Source organism: Diabrotica undecimpunctata, chromosome 4 (genome assembly GCF_040954645.1).
Source record: "Diabrotica undecimpunctata isolate CICGRU chromosome 4, icDiaUnde3, whole genome shotgun sequence".
NCBI classification, from domain to species: Eukaryota; Metazoa; Arthropoda; class Insecta; order Coleoptera; family Chrysomelidae; genus Diabrotica; species Diabrotica undecimpunctata.
Genome location: NC_092806.1, coordinates 28,714,707 through 28,730,603, shown reverse-complemented (window position 1 = coordinate 28,730,603; position 15,897 = coordinate 28,714,707). Strand labels below are relative to the sequence as shown.

At 34.6% G+C, this 15,897-nt stretch overlaps 2 protein-coding genes across 3 annotated transcripts in view; one reads left to right on the top strand and one right to left on the bottom strand.

Moving 5' to 3' along the window:
• Positions 1–3,753, top strand: part of LOC140438188 (juvenile hormone epoxide hydrolase 2-like) — a 28,392-nt gene extending 24,639 nt beyond the window's left edge. The window contains exon 6 of the mRNA XM_072527899.1: positions 3,477–3,753. Coding sequence (XP_072384000.1) covers positions 3,477–3,693 — 217 coding nt within the window. The 3' untranslated portion in view covers positions 3,694–3,753. The remainder of the gene's footprint in view (positions 1–3,476) is intronic.
• A 7,171-nt stretch (positions 3,754–10,924) lies between these two features.
• Positions 10,925–15,897, bottom strand: part of Hml (hemolectin) — a 98,960-nt gene continuing 93,987 nt past the window's right edge. For both annotated transcript variants that reach the window (XM_072529235.1, XM_072529236.1), the window contains 3 exons: positions 15,364–15,628; positions 12,227–12,364; positions 10,925–11,233 (listed from right to left, as the gene is read on the bottom strand). In XM_072529235.1, the coding sequence (XP_072385336.1) occupies positions 11,019–11,233; positions 12,227–12,364; positions 15,364–15,628 (618 nt within the window). In that variant the 3' untranslated portion in view covers positions 10,925–11,018. The remainder of the gene's footprint in view (positions 11,234–12,226; positions 12,365–15,363; positions 15,629–15,897) is intronic.

The window sequence follows — 15,897 nt, the reverse complement described above, 5'->3', positions numbered from 1 at the left end:
CAATCCGGTCAAGTAGTTTTTAAACTATTATATTTGTTTATCCCATTTGAGAGAACAAAGGTCATTTTCAAATAGCTGTACAGGTGCTACGTTAATACTTAAAATGTTTTTTTTTGGTCTGATTCTCTTTATCTTCTTCCTAGCTTCAAAAGCCTGAAGTTTTGATAGAGTTTCCGCCTTCCATGTCGACTTTTCCATCAGAGCTCATAGTCAAGAATGCACTTTTGCTTTTCCGATGCGACATTTAATCTTTTGGGCATTGTCCCACTACTCATTGATTATAGTTGTACTGTGAGACACGTTCAATTCTCATTTGGTTCACATACAGATTTGCTCCAGTTATATTTTCTTTGCTGATGATCATTAGTTTGGTTTTGCTGGTTTTTATATCCAGTCTATATATTCTACTTGTTTCCGTTATTTAGTTACTTAAGTTTTGCAGCATTTTTATGGTATTGGAAAACACTATTGTATCATCTGCATACCACAGGTTATTGAGCTTGACTCCATTTATTGAGATGCCTTTACCATTATCTTTTGAAACCTCACATCATCATATAACGGGGGTCCTACGGCGATTGCCGCTTCCCGCATTTCAGCCTCCATCTTCTCCTATCTCTCCAATCTCCCTCTTCTAAGCCTCTAGATTGCATTGTTTTTGTAATTTCTCTTCTCCAGGAATTTAGTGGTCTTCCCCTTTTCCTTCTTTCTGGCGGAACATACATTAAGGCTTTCTTTGGCCACCGCTTCTCCTCCATTCTCATCACGTGACCATACCATTGTAATTGCCTTCCTTGTATTCTATCTGAAAGAGTATCTCTAATTCCTGTACGGTTTCGTATTTCCTCATTCCTGATTCTTTCCATTCTCGATACTCGACATGACCCTCTAAGATAATCCATTTCCACAACGTCTACTTTATCTCGTTCATTCTTTGTCATCGTCCAACATTCGGCACCATATGTGGTAATTGGTTCTACAATTGCTCTGTATACGCGAAGTTTCGTATGCATCTTTATTTTATTAGACCACAGTAATGAATTCAGTATTCGGATGCATTTTTTCCCTTGGGTGTTACTCGGTTTTGTACATCTATCTTAACTCTGCCATCTGCTGATATGATGCTTCCTAGATATTTATACTGGTTGCAGCCTTTTATGACTGCGTTTTCAAGCCTCAGATCTGTGGTATTTCCTCCAATTTTTAAATATTCTGTTTTGCTTATGTTTATAGTAAGCCCCCATTTGGCATATTCCTCAAATAATTTTCGATTCATATAATTTATATCTTCCTCATCGGTTGCAATCACCACCTGATCATCTGCAAATAACAATGTATACAGAGTTTCTTGTCCCACTTCGATGCCCATAAATCTACATTTATTTCTCCAATTCCTCAATGCTTCTTGGACGTATATTTTAAAGAGTGTCGGTAACAAACAGCATCCTTGCTTTAGGCCTTTAGTGACTTTAAATTCATTTGAGGTTCTGGTTCCAATTTTTACACAACTAACTGCATTTTCGTACAATTTATATATCGCTCGGATATACGTCGAATCCAATCCGGACCTTTTAAGGACCTCAAACATTTTCTTTAACGGGACACTATCATATGCTTTCTCAAGGTCTATAAATACCAAATGGGTCTCTCTACTTCTTTCAATACGCTTTTCAATTATTTGTCTTAGGATAAATATATTATCAAGGCAGGATCTTCCGGTACGAAAGCCGCTTTGTTCTTCAATATCTTGTATCTGTCTTTCAACCCTCTTCTTTAATATTCTGCCGTACAACCGGCCCACAGAGCTCATCACACTAATACCTCTATAATTGGAACAGTCTCTTTTATTCCCTCTCTTATATATGGAGCTTATATAAGATTTAATCCAATCTTTAGGAATTTCCTGGTCTCCACACATACATTTATTGAAAAGGTCTACTATTAATTCTAAAAGTGCAGTCGGCCCATATTTAACCAGCTCTATGGGAATGTCTCCAGGCCCTGCGGCTTTTCCGTTTTTAACCTCTTTTAAGGTTTAAGGTTTTGAAACCTATATTCTTCATATATTCGGACCACCGCTGATTGATTCCAATACAGGTTAGCTATTACTTTTAGGTCTTTTCCGACAATCCCTGTCCCCTTCAGCACTTCCATCATTTGTTCATGCCTGACTCTATCAAAAGCCTTATTGTAGTTAATCAGGCATGCAAAAACATCATAACTGACATTTCTACATTTCTGAAACAATACCTGCACGCTAAATAAAGCTTTCCTCGTACCAACGACGTTTACAAATCCAAACTGATTTGCCGCAATTTTTTCCTCGCGTTTTCGGTAAATTCTTTTGTGGACGACTTTTAAAAACAGCTTCAGAAGATGGCTCATTAAACTTATGGTCCTATAGTGTTCACACTCTTTTGCTCCTGATTTTTTGGCCAATGGTACGAACTCCGATTTGAGCCACTCTGCTGCTACATCTAATAGCTTCAGCAGTTCTGCAGGAATTTCAAGTCCCGGTGCCTTTCCATCCTTCATTTGTCTGACCACTGCCGTTATTTCTTCTGGTAGGATTTCGGGACCTGAATTTTCTTCAATGGTTGGTTCGTATTGTTCTAAGGTCGTGGAAAAGTTTCTTAAAATATTCATCCCATACTTTCTTTTTATCTTCTTTGATTATTGCAAGATTGCCTTCATCATCTCTTATTTTTCCGCTGTTGCGTTTTCGGAAATTTCCAGCTATTTCCTTCACCTTTTTATGGACATTGAAGTTATCATATCGACTCTGATACTCCTCTATTTCTTGACATTGTTCTGTTTTTTGTTTCTCTTTGGCTTCTCTTATCTTTCTTCTGACGATGATGTGTATTCTCTTATATTCTTGGAGATTTTCTTTGTTCTTTTTTTCTCTGATCCATAAGTTTAAGTATTTCATCGGTCATCCACGATTTCCGTTTCTCTGTATCTTTCTTCAGGTGTTGTTCTTTTATTTCTCTCACTGTTTCTTGTATGATGGCCAGACTTTCCTCTATAGTTCCTGCATTTCTTCATTTTAGCACCTTTTTATTGAGTTTTTCACTCACCTTCAATTTCATCTCACCAAAATTTTCATGTTTTTTAAAAACTATAATATTTTTTATTGTTTAAAAATATGAAATTCACACTTCATATTAGAATAATAATTGTGAAATGATTCTAATTGTCTCAATACTTTGATACTCTTTTACAGGGCATTTCATTTAAAAAAATATTTTTGACACATTATTGTATGAACAAAAGTTACATAACTAGTTTATTTAACGTCCTTTAACTTTTATAAAAGTAAAATATGATTTATCATTATAAGACAGAATAATAAATTTCCAACTTGCTTATGAAGAGTAAGTATTTTTAAGTAGAGTAAAGTATGTAATCTTCCTTCTGTTGATTGTTCTTTGTTGGAAATAAATGTACAGCCATTCTAATAATTATTTTTTCAGTATTCCGATTGATAAAAAGATACCATGTGCTTGTGCTTATTTCGAAAACGAAATTGTCTATCAACCAGAAGAATTCCTCCGAGATAAATACCCAAATATAATCCAGTATAATACTTATCCATCAATAGGACATTTTGCAGCTATAGAAAATAATAAAATTTTAACTGAAGATATTATGTCGTTTGTAATCAAATTGTATGATTCAAAATTATTTTGATGAAAAATTGTGTAAATTATGAGTACAAAAATTTTGTGTAAAAATATATTATTATACATACTTTCTCCACTACAAAGTATTTTTTATTTCAAAAAACATCATGTTACAAGCTAAGAAACTATTACATCTATTCTTGTTCTCATTAAGAACTAAAACAAATAAAGTTTACATATTCGAGCATATGCTTACTAGAGGCACAGTATATAGCCAAAAGTATAAAATTGCTAGAGGCAGCAGAAGAGTATCGCTAGAGAAAGGGTGCAAATAGAATTACATGCTATCTCTGTTGCCCCTGACCCCTGATTGATCGGTTTCAAATTACTCTAAGTTAAATATTATGTTTATGTGGGATTAGGCCACAATTGATCGTAAAGAAGATTACGTTTTTGACTGATATTCGACGTTTCGATTTCCACTCCGAAAATTGTTTGCAAAAAAATTTATTTAAGAATTGTGTGAACAGGGTATAACCAACAAGGTATTGAGCGGGTTTTATTTTTTTACAATTGACGGTTGATTTACTTGGCTTGGTCTTGTAGGCAACGGGCAAGCCCTTTTTAATGCCCTTTCACAATCGCTCAAGCCCACCTACTGCCTAAGAAGTAACCAATAGACACGCAAACTGCACGATCTACTTGTTCACCAACGAAAAACCTCTAAGTGCAAAAACGTAGTGTCTTTGTATGAAATAAAACAAATTGATCAATGAAGCCTTCCATAAAATTTAAACTTATAGACAATAAGAAATGAACAGTAGTGCTCAGTTTTTGTTTTGTGTTGTTAACTCTGTTGTTCTAATGTTAAGTGACTCTGGACAAGTAGTCCTTTTGTCTGAACTCGTAGAATCTGAATCAAACATCATTGCTCGCTATTAGCTCTACGGTTCTTTTGGTGATAAAAATGAAAATGTATCTGTTCCTTAATACTACTTATTTTCGAGGACTTTCGGAGAAGAATTACCTAAAGTATGAGTTAAGTGAGTTGTAAGAGTGAGGTCGTGTCTTTTCAAAAACTCTTCCTTGTTCAAGGATATTACTGAAGTGTGATAAATAATAATTTACCCTGTTTCCTGAGGTTAGAGGCTTTAAGGGTACTCTTTTAATCTGGTTAATGATAACTGCAATTTCTTCTACATGAAGAGGTTTAACTTGAGTTGTTTTTATGGCACCAAGACATACACGTGGTACTGGGTTCTACAAGATCTATTTTATTTAAAATCTGTGAACTAGCAGAGCCGTGCAAGACACAGCCATATCCAATATGGACCTGATATAGGTACGATCAAATAGTAAAGCCGTATCAACACCAGCTACCCACCAAGTTTAGTGACCATTTTTTTAAAAATTAACCCTTTTATACATCAGTCTAACATGTAATTAATATGTATTTTCCGTGTTAAATTCCTATTACGTACCATGTCAAGATATTTGACGGAGTTCTTAAGAGAAAAATGATAAGAACCTACTCGTAGGGTAATGTGACTTAATTTAGGTATGTTGCTGTCTACTGAAAACACAAATTTCAGACTTGGAACAGGAAATCTGTAGACTATTTGATATTGACCATCATGCACAACACCAAAGATATCTTTAAGACAAGGCATAATGGTATCATTTTTTTTATTTTCACGTCATCATTTATGCAAAGGTCATCTGCATACTGTACTATTTTAAACGGAATATGATTAAAACTTAATTGGTGTTAATCAACAGTGTACAAATTAAAAAGAAAAGGGCTCAAAACTGAACATTGTGGAAGTCCGTTGTTGTTATTTCTTGGACCTACAATTTTGTTATTAAAATTTCTTAAAAATTCTTTTCTGTTGACATAAAATTTAATAATTATGTTGACTATATGATGTGGAATGTGAAATAATTTCAACATCTTATAGGCATATATTATCACACGCACTTTCTACGTATATGAAAAGGGCAAAAAGGTCATTGTTTCTGAAATAATTATTGGTTATGTCAAGCACAAGAGTATAAAGAGCATCTAGACAACCAACCCCCTTTTGACAAGCTAATTTATTATGAGTTTCCACCATTTTAATCTACCTTTAGTCATTCTTTCTAAAATCTTCAAGACATGCCATCAAAGAGTTTAGCCTATATGATTGTATCTAGTTTAAGGATTGGTATGACAATAACAATTCTTAGTATATCAATTTTAGCATCTTTAAAAATACATTTTTCGCTATATTCGGAAGTTGTGTAAGCATAGAATATTTAATATCGTAACTCGAAGTGGTGTTAGATCTATTGGTTAGTGCAAAGTCATGTTCTTCCCGTGTAAATGGATTTTACAAAAAAGTGACTTGAAATTATAAGAGTATTTTGAATCGTTGTAGCAGTGTTAACTCACGGAGATGCTATTTTGTCAAAAAATTCTTAAATCAAGCCATCACTAGGATGAAATACTTGGAGTATATTTTCTTGCCTCGTTCCAGACATTTTTTATAGGCCCATTTTTATTTAAAGATGAACACCAGTTTCTCCAACTTTCTTTGGCTTTTAATGTGAGAATTTTTAGCGAAGCATAATTAGCGAAACTAGAATTACTTTTATATGTTTTTAAAGCATTTTTCCTGTTAGAAACAACTTGTTCACATTCGAAATTCCACCAAGGAGGAGGTAGTCGTTTAATACGATTTTGGGTTTATATGCAGTCCATTTAAGACGACAAAGGGACTACTACAGGGTTGCTCCACATTCCCCACCCTGTTCAAAGTATTCCTGGAAAAAACCCTGAAACCATGGAAAAGAAAGTGCGAAGGAATGGGTATACCAGTAAGGAACGAATATCTATATACGCTAAGTTTTGCCGACGACCAAATAGTGATCGTACAAGACCAGGATGACCTCAGTTTTATGATGAGAAAACTGGAGCAGGAATATACAAAGAATGGGATGGAAATAAACCTAAAGAAAACTGAATACCTAACAACGGAGAATACAGAAATAAAACAGCTGGAAATAGACGAAGGTAAACAAATCAAAGGAACAGACAAGTATAAGTATTTAGGTTTCATAATATCAAACAAAGGAACAACGGAGGAAGATATAAAAAATAGACTAGGACAAACAAGAGACTGCATACGAAAATTGAACCCGGTACTATGGGATAAGAACATCAGCATGAAAACAAAGAAAAAAATATATAATACCATGACAAGAAGTATCCTCACTTATGGGTGTGAAAATTGGACAATAAATAAGAAAACCAAAAACAAAATAAGAGCAACAGAGATGGAATTCCTAAGGAGAAGCTGCAGAGTAACAAGAAGAGATAGCATAAATAACATGGAGATTAAGAGGAGAATCGGAATGAACTCCGACATAATAGACTACATCGAACAGAAGAGGTTAACCTGGTACGGACATGTCAGAAGAGCAGACCAAAATTGGTGGATAAATAGAATAACAGAGTGGAGCCCGATAGGAAGAAGAAAGAGAGGCAGACCCCGAAGATCTTTCAGAGATGAGGTGGACGAAGCAATGAGTAGAAGAAACCTACAGGAAGGGGACTGGCTAAACAGGAAAAATTGGAGAAAACGGTTGAGTGAAGGAATACAGTGAAAACTGTGGAAATCCTTGTATATATATAAGTCGGAATGGATTTTGAAAATGCATTACTAATACTTTCTATTAGGAAATCATATTTCTCTGTGGTAGACAAGCTGCCCGAATAGTTTTTGAATAGAAATAAAATTTTGATCAATCAGATCGGACTATTGGGTCCAATTAGCTTTTTTAAGATTTCGAAAACCGAATTTTTGAAACCGAAACGTATTTATTACTCTTGCAATGAATGCAACTAACATCTATATTTCCGCGTGAGTGATTTGCATTTTTATTTACGGAGTGATTCTACAACGAATCCATAGGTTTTGAGACCTACACTGTTTTGAAATGTGACCGTATTTTGGACTGGATAACATACAACCGGTTTATACTAACATACTGAGGCACTATATTACCTTCAAAATCTACAATAACAGTTCGTTTTACAACATACTCTACCATTTTTTTGACGTTTCTATGCATTCGTTTAACATTTAAGAACGTGAAGGCGATTTAATATTTTCGTTACTGTAAATATACAGTATCAAACTGAGTATCAATATCCCGAACTAAACCCTTGCTCTCTAATAAATGACCCGAAATAAAGGCTCTTAAATCGTCTTCCTTTAGACTATTATTATTTATAAGACTGTTTGCGTTATGTATGGAATCTACTGGCATCTTAATTCTATTCCTACGAATTCGTTTCAGATGAATAATATTAAAAATTCCTAGTTTCTTGTACAAAACATGACCTATTGTCATTGGATATAAACGACCAAGATTGGTGTTATCTTTCAATATAAACGAAAATTTTTTATACGTTGTAGTTATATCACCATATATGGTTTTCATATAGAAGAGTTTCCATTCCCCCATGTGGGAAGAAACATTATATGGTTTTTTCCCCCATAAGAATATACATAAATTTACATGGACGCAGCCTACCAGGAATTTAAAATCAATAATTGACTATTTCATTCATCGTAAAGATTCTAAACTAAAAACGAAGGACGTGAAGGTGTTTAGAGGGCCAGAATGTGGAAGTGACCAACATATGATTATTGCAAAAGTAATGGTGACATTTAAGAGAGAACAATCAAGTCACAAAAATGATGAAGTAACAGACATAGGAACAACCATAGAAAACATAAAATATAACCTGGAAAGCTTTAAACAAGATTCGACAAAGTTCTTATATAAAATTAGAATAGCTCAGAAAATAAAAAATATAGAAACAAAGGACTTAGACCCTGAAAGTCTGTATAAGGTAATTAAAAAATATATTCATGAAGCGGCAAATGAAGCACTGGGAAAAGTTGAAAATCGGAAAAAAGGAAAACCTGAATGGTTGTCAACGGAACTAGAAGAGAAAGTTCTCAAGAAAAAACAAGCATATCACATATGGCTTCAATCCAAAGATCCTCAAGACAGAGAAATATACGCTAAATGGAATAGAGAAGTTAAAAAAGACGTGGATAAGGCGAAAAATATAAACTGGGAGGCTAAGTGTGATGAACTGGACAGATTTATGGGTGGAACAAAAGTGGCGCAAGCTTGGAAAACATTAAAGCAGTTTAGGAAAAATGAGAAAAATGAAGACAACATTTCTCTCATAAAGTTATGTATGGGAAAAATATTATACGAAACTGCTGAAAGAGGATAGAGTAGAGTACAGATGGGAAAAGATAAGGGAATTAATAGACAACAGAGACGAAAGACAGGAAATCCCTATAATAACATTATCTGAATTGACGGAAACCTTAAAAGAGGTTAAAAACGGAAAAGCCGCAGGGCCTGGAGACATTCCCATAGAGCTGGTTAAATATGGGCCGACTGCACTTTTAGAATTAATAGTAGACCTTTTCAATAAATGTATGTGTGGAGACCAGGAAATTCCTAAAGATTGGAATAAATCTTATATAAGCTCCATATATAAGAGAGGGAATAAAAGAGACTGTTCCAATTATAGAGGTATTAGTGTGACGAGCTCTGTGGGCCGGTTGTACGGCAGAATATTAAAGAAGAGGGTTGAAAGACAGATACAAGATATTGAAGAACAAAGCGGCTTTCGTACCGGGAGATCCTGCCTTGATAATATATTTATCCTACGACAAATAATTGAAAAGCGTGTCGAAAGAAGTAGAGAGACCCATTTGGTATTTATAGACCTTGAGAAAGCATATGATAGTGTCCCGTTAAAGAAAATGTTTGAGGTCCTCAAAAGGTCCGGATTGGATTCGACGTATATCCGAGCGATATATAAATTGTACGAAAATGCAGTTAGTTGTATAAAAATTGAAACCAGAACCTCAAATGACTTTAAAGTCACTAAAGGCCTAAAGCAAGGATGCTGTTTGTCACCGACACTCTTTAAAATATACGTCCAAGAAGCATTGAGGAATTGGAGAAATAAATGTAGATTTATGGGCATCGAAGTGGGACAAGAAACTCTGTATACATTGTTGTTTGCAGATGATCAGGTGGTGGTTGCAACCGATGAGGAAGATATAAATTATATGAATCGAAAATTATTTGAGGAATATGCCAAATAGGGGCTTACTGTAAACATAAGCAAAACAGAATATTTAAAAATTGGAGGAAATACCACAGATCTGAGGCTTGAAAACGCAGTCATAAAAGGCTGCAACCAGTATAAATATCTAGGAAGCATCATATCAGCAGATGGCAGAGTTAAGATAGATGTACAAAACCGAATAACCCAAGGGAAAAAATGCATCCGAATACTGAATTCATTACTGTGGTCTAATAAAATAAAGATGCATACCAAACTTCGCGTATACAGAGCAATTGTAGAACCAATTACCACATATGGTGGCGAATGTTGGACGATGACAAAGAATGAACGAGATAAAGTAGACGTTTTGTGGAAATGGATTATCTTAGAAGGTCATGTCGAGTATCGAGAATGGAAAGAATCAGGAATGAGGAAATACGAAACCGTACAGGAATTAGAGATACTCTTTCAGATAGAATACAAGGAAGGCAATTACAATGGTATGGTCACGTGATGAGAATGGAGGAGGAGCATGGGCCAAAGAAAGCCTTAATGTATGTTCCGCCAAAAAGAAGGAAAAGGGGAAGACCACCAAATTCCTGGAGAAGAGAAATTACAAAAACAATGCAATCTAGAGGCTTAGAAGAGGGAGATTGGAGAGATAGGAAAAGATGGAGGCTGAAATGCGGGAAGCGGCAATCGCCGTAGGACCCCGTTATATGATGATGATGAGTTATATCACTTTAAGTTAAATCTTCTATTAGGCACCACGTTTTTTTCAGACGCTATAACTTCAGATGAACTAACAATACTATTAGAAGCACTTAAAAGTGTTCCTCAGCCTATATAATCCCCCATAGGGGATAGTAAAAAAATTGTAAAGATTATACGATATTGTTTTTATTTAACACTATAGTTTACAAATCAGCCGAAAAATAATTAGTTTTAACTTAATTGCTAATTGCTTTAAATCCAACGAACTAAACCTTCCAATAGTACAGGTAACGATGGAATGAAAAAAACATCCTAAATTTTCACATATTTCTTATGTCAAATTTCTCTAAAATCTGTAATTGGAACTGCCAAAGAATCATCCTGTATGTATTAAAATATCTTCCACCAGTAAAATTAAAATCAAACAAAACTCATCTCAACATCAACCAACTTTATTTAACTCTAATAAAACTCTTACATATTAATAATAAAACACGTGACACTAGTCATAAAACAAACTATTCTATCTTTTAATAGACGCCATATCTTCTTCCTCTGTGAACGATGGACTTAGGTTCGATAGTTTTCAAGTTTCCTTCGCAAGCGGTTATGTTACAATTACATTTGGATGGTACTTCTATGTCCTTCTTGAGCACACTGCCGTCAGGGCATTGAAGTTCGACTTGTAAGGCATTGAAGGCGACAGCTTGACAACAAGAACATTTGGATTGCAACATTCCCAAAACTGTAAAAAGAAAATACGATTTAAACAAATTACTTTGTGCAATTTATCATTTCAATTGGTCATTTTTCTCATCGTCGCTTCAACTCAAAATTTGATCCGGAAAGTTATAAAAAAACTAGTTAAAAAGTGAAGTGAAGTAAAAACTAGAAGAAAACAGGTTGGATGACACTAGAAATACTGAAACTCGTTGACTAAAGAAGAGAAGTCAGAAACAAAAATAAAGACGAATGCAAGAGAATCCACGCAATAATTAGGCTGAAGATAAGACATGCAAAAAAAGAGATAAATTAAAAGAGATCGCCGGAAACAAACGGAAACAACTATCCAAAAGTTTAGAAGACAAAAATGCTGGGTCGTACAGAGTTAGAAATGAGCAGATCGTTAGTCGGTTGAACCAAACAGCACAACTGATCAATATAATAAAGAGGCGCAAATCTGGAATATTTCGGTGATATTGTGAGACACCCTGAAAATATAAACTTTTGCATCATTTAGGAAAAGATCTAAGGTAAACGTGGTCCTGGTAGAAGAAGAGCAATATGGCTAAAAAATCTAAGACAATCTTACGGATAATCGAATACATCATTATTTAGAGCTGCTGTTAATGAAGTCACAATATTGAATATGGTAGCGAACATAATATATTTAACTATCGATAACGGTCATGGAACTAGAAGAAGAAAAAGAATATACTGATATATTTTAAGATGAAATGTTTTTATAGATGTTTAAAAAGTAAAATTACGCAAAATGATAAACTAAATATAGTGAAACCTGAGTAACCCGGAAGTTAACTAACTTAGCATACTGTGCATGACGGAAATATTAGTAATAAACTGATTACTGCAATGCATAAAAATCTGAGCTGCATAAAGCATAATTCTGTATATGTTTAATACCATTTACGTAATCCTATATATCGTTTTAATACCATTTATACCATTTAGCAATATATTTAACTCTATAATAAACATAAAACATAAGAAATCGTACCTGGATTAAAGGTAGTTGCAGATTCACAGCTACCGACACATTCTGTGAAGTTCTTGATCGGGTTGATATTGGAACATTCAGAGTATTTCAATAGTCCAATGGTTTCTTTTTCGGGAACTGGAAGGGCCATACATTGTGCTGAAATTAAAATAAATATATAAGTAATATGTATGGGACAATATTATTTCGGAAGAAGTGACATCAATTAAATTTTCTTATCCTTTTTGTTCCATTTTGATTCGTTATAGCTTCATGATGCGTTCTGAACATTAAGGTTTGTTTGTTATTTAGCGAAATATTCTTATTTCTGTCGTTAACGATGACCTCCGTGTCATGTTCATGTTGTGCTGAGTTTTGGAAGTGTACGACATTCATCATCATGCAACCTCTTCTGTGCACTGCTGGACATAGGTCTCTCCCATTTTTCGCTACTCTTCACGGTTCTGTGAACGCAGATCTTCGCACAACGCAGATGATTGAGCATTTCCCCGTCTATTTTCCCACTTTAGCATTTTAAAGGCGTATTCGAAGACCGTTATAAATAATTTAGGTGAGAGAGTGTCGCCATGTCTCACACATCGCTTTATATGAATTTCTCTGGTGGTTTCTCTCATGTAGTTTTACACGCATTGTGGCGTTTTCGTACAATGTTTGTAATAACTTTGTAAGCCGGTAGTATACTCTACTATTGTTCAGAGCAGTTATCATCATCATCATCATCATCAGTGGCGTTACAGATCTTTATGAGCCAAAGCCTTCTTCAGAACAATCCTCCATTCGCCCCTGTCTCTGGCAACTCTTCTCCATGCTCCAATTCCGATAGACTTCAAATCATTTTCTAGGTTGTCTTGGTACCTAAGTCTCGGTCTTCCTCTTCTTCGTTGGCCCTCTTCGGTCAAAAACTTTTCTGACTATGGCATCTTCCTCTCGTCTGATTACATGACCTATCCATCTGAGGCGTGCTACCTTAATGAATTTTACAACGTCAGGTTCTCCAAATCTTCTATACAACTCAAAATTGTAACACCTGCGCCACAAACCTTGTTCTTTTATGCCTCCATATATTCGTCTTAGTATTTTTCGCTCAAAACGTTTGAGCAATTCTTGGTCATTCTGTGTTAGTGTCCAAGTTTCTGAACCATATGTTAGCACTGGTCTTATTAGTGTTTTGTATACAGTCAGTTCAGAGCAGTTATAATGCTGTCTAATTCCACGTTATCGAAGGCTTTGTGAAAGTCTACGAAGATAAGTACCAGTGATCTGTTATATTCTATCGAATTTTTGATCTGTTATATTCTATAGAATTTTCTATTAACGTTTTTACTGTTTGTAGGTGATCGTTTGTTCCGAATTTTGAGCGGTAGCCAGCTTGTTCTCGGTTTTGACAGAAATCCAACTTTTTTTCTAGTCTTCTGGTTCTTCTTCTGGTTCTTCTTCTGGTTCCATAAGCTGATTGGTCTATAGTTTTCTAGGTGAGCCTTGTTTCCTTTCTTGTGCAGTAAAATTGTTACTGCATTGTTCCATGTTTCCGGTATGCAACAATCTGTTAAACAAAGGTTATACAAAATTTTTATTTGGTTGAGAAGGGCACGTCCGCCCATATTTATAGCTTCTATTACGACTCCATGTTCTTCTGGTGCTTTGTTATTTTTCATCTTTTTTATTGCATCTTGGATTTTGCTTAGTGTGATCTCTGGCATGAGCTCTGAACCCTGGTTGATGATTTTGCGTGATGCGGCGGTTTCCAAGTTCGTTTCGTCTTCTCTTTGACTTGTGTATAGTTCTTGATAGAAGTCTTCAACTATGTGTAGTAGTTCTTCTCTATTTGATGTGGGGACACCTTTCTTTATTCTTTAGTTTGTGTATTTCATATTTTCCATTGTTTAGCCGTCTTCTCAGGACTTTCAGATTTTTATTCTCCTCTATAGTTCAGTGTACCTTTTCATTTTTAAATTTTCTTAAATCTTTCGGTATAGCTTTTGATACTTCTTTATTTATTTTTCGTAGTTTTTCTTCGTCAATCCTTTCGTTTTCTTTGATTTCTCTTCTAGTTTCCATTATTTGCTTTGTTTCAATGGTTATTTTCTCATCTTGGCGTCTTTTAGGGCAGCATTTTACTTGAGCCTCTACGATATTTTTGTCTACGGTATTTACATTATTTATGCATTCATTTTGTTGTAGGATTTTATTAATATTGTCTTGGTATTCATTTAAATTAATTGGATCGTTCCATATCGGGTTGGCTTTCTTCCTAATCATCTTGGATCTTTCTGTTATTAAGTCTAATTTTAGTTTGGCTCTTACCATTCTATGATCGCTGCCTGTGGCAAAGCTATTAAGGACTGTGATATCGTTGAATATCTGTTTTTTGTTACTGATTATGTAGACTCGTTTCTGATCTTGCCATCTGGGCTTTTCCACGTCCATCTTCTGTGGTCTTTTTTAGAGAAGAAAATATTAATCTGGTATAGATTTAGTTGTAATAGAAATTCTAGTAGTGTTTGTCCAGGCTCGTTTCTGCCTTTGGATCCAAATTTACTTAGTAGTGTTTTCTGTTCATCCTGATTTAGACCGATCTTTGCGTTAAAGTCACCGCATATAATCGTGTAGTGTGTTGGTGTTTCTTTCAGTGCCGTTGAGATATCATCTAGAACTCTTCAATCTGCTCATCCGGATGGTCCTTTGTTGGAGCCATATACTTAAATAATTTTTATTTTATACCTTTAATGTACGAAATTACCGGTCTAATACCTTTACTGACATTACGGGTTATATTTTGTTTTTTTTTTTGTTTTGGTACCGATTATACACCCATATTATACTGTTCGTTTAGTTATTTGTTCTTTAATCTCTTCTCCTAGTTGAATTTTTCCAGATAATTTTATTCTTAGATAGTTTATCTCCATAACGTATTAATTTGTGTTGTTTAAAGTTTTAAACATATAAATATTAACACTGTACTCTTCTCTTGTTCATCTAACTGTATGGGATTCTTTGGCGCCATATCGTTTAAATTCACCGTATATATATTTTCTAATTCCAATGCAGTCTGTATCAGAAGTTTAGATTTTTTTGATCTTAAGAATGAATAATCAAATTTATTAAAGATAGTAAATTCTGATCTCTCTTATACTTACTTAGTGCTTCTCCAGTAGTGTTGCAGTATTGACAGCATCCCTTTACATAGATGTCTTTAGGATCGCAAGAACTATCGAACGGTGGGCAAGATTCTTGCTGACTAACAATCGAATATTGGTCTCCCAATTTTTCACAACTGAATGTTGTACAATTATCGTCTGATTTCCAGGTTTGACCTTCTAGCCACACTTCGTTTTCAATGACACACGATACTTGAACACATTGACCACAGCATTTTGTTTCAGATGGTTTATATTCCCAACCCTAAAACGAAACATAAAAACGTGAAAAATATATCAATTACGCATTAAGTGTGACTTGTATTGAAGTTACAACCGAAAACTACTACAGAATAAGCCTTTTCATCACAATTTTTTTTATTAGTTGTACGGCCATTTTTTTCGTACTGTCTGTTGTAAACAAACATGTTAGGTTAGTAATATAAATAACAATAAAGTAACCGTGAACACATAATTAAGATAAAAAGATACGAAAAAGTACGAAAATAAACAAAAAAGTGCCTCAATTAGCAA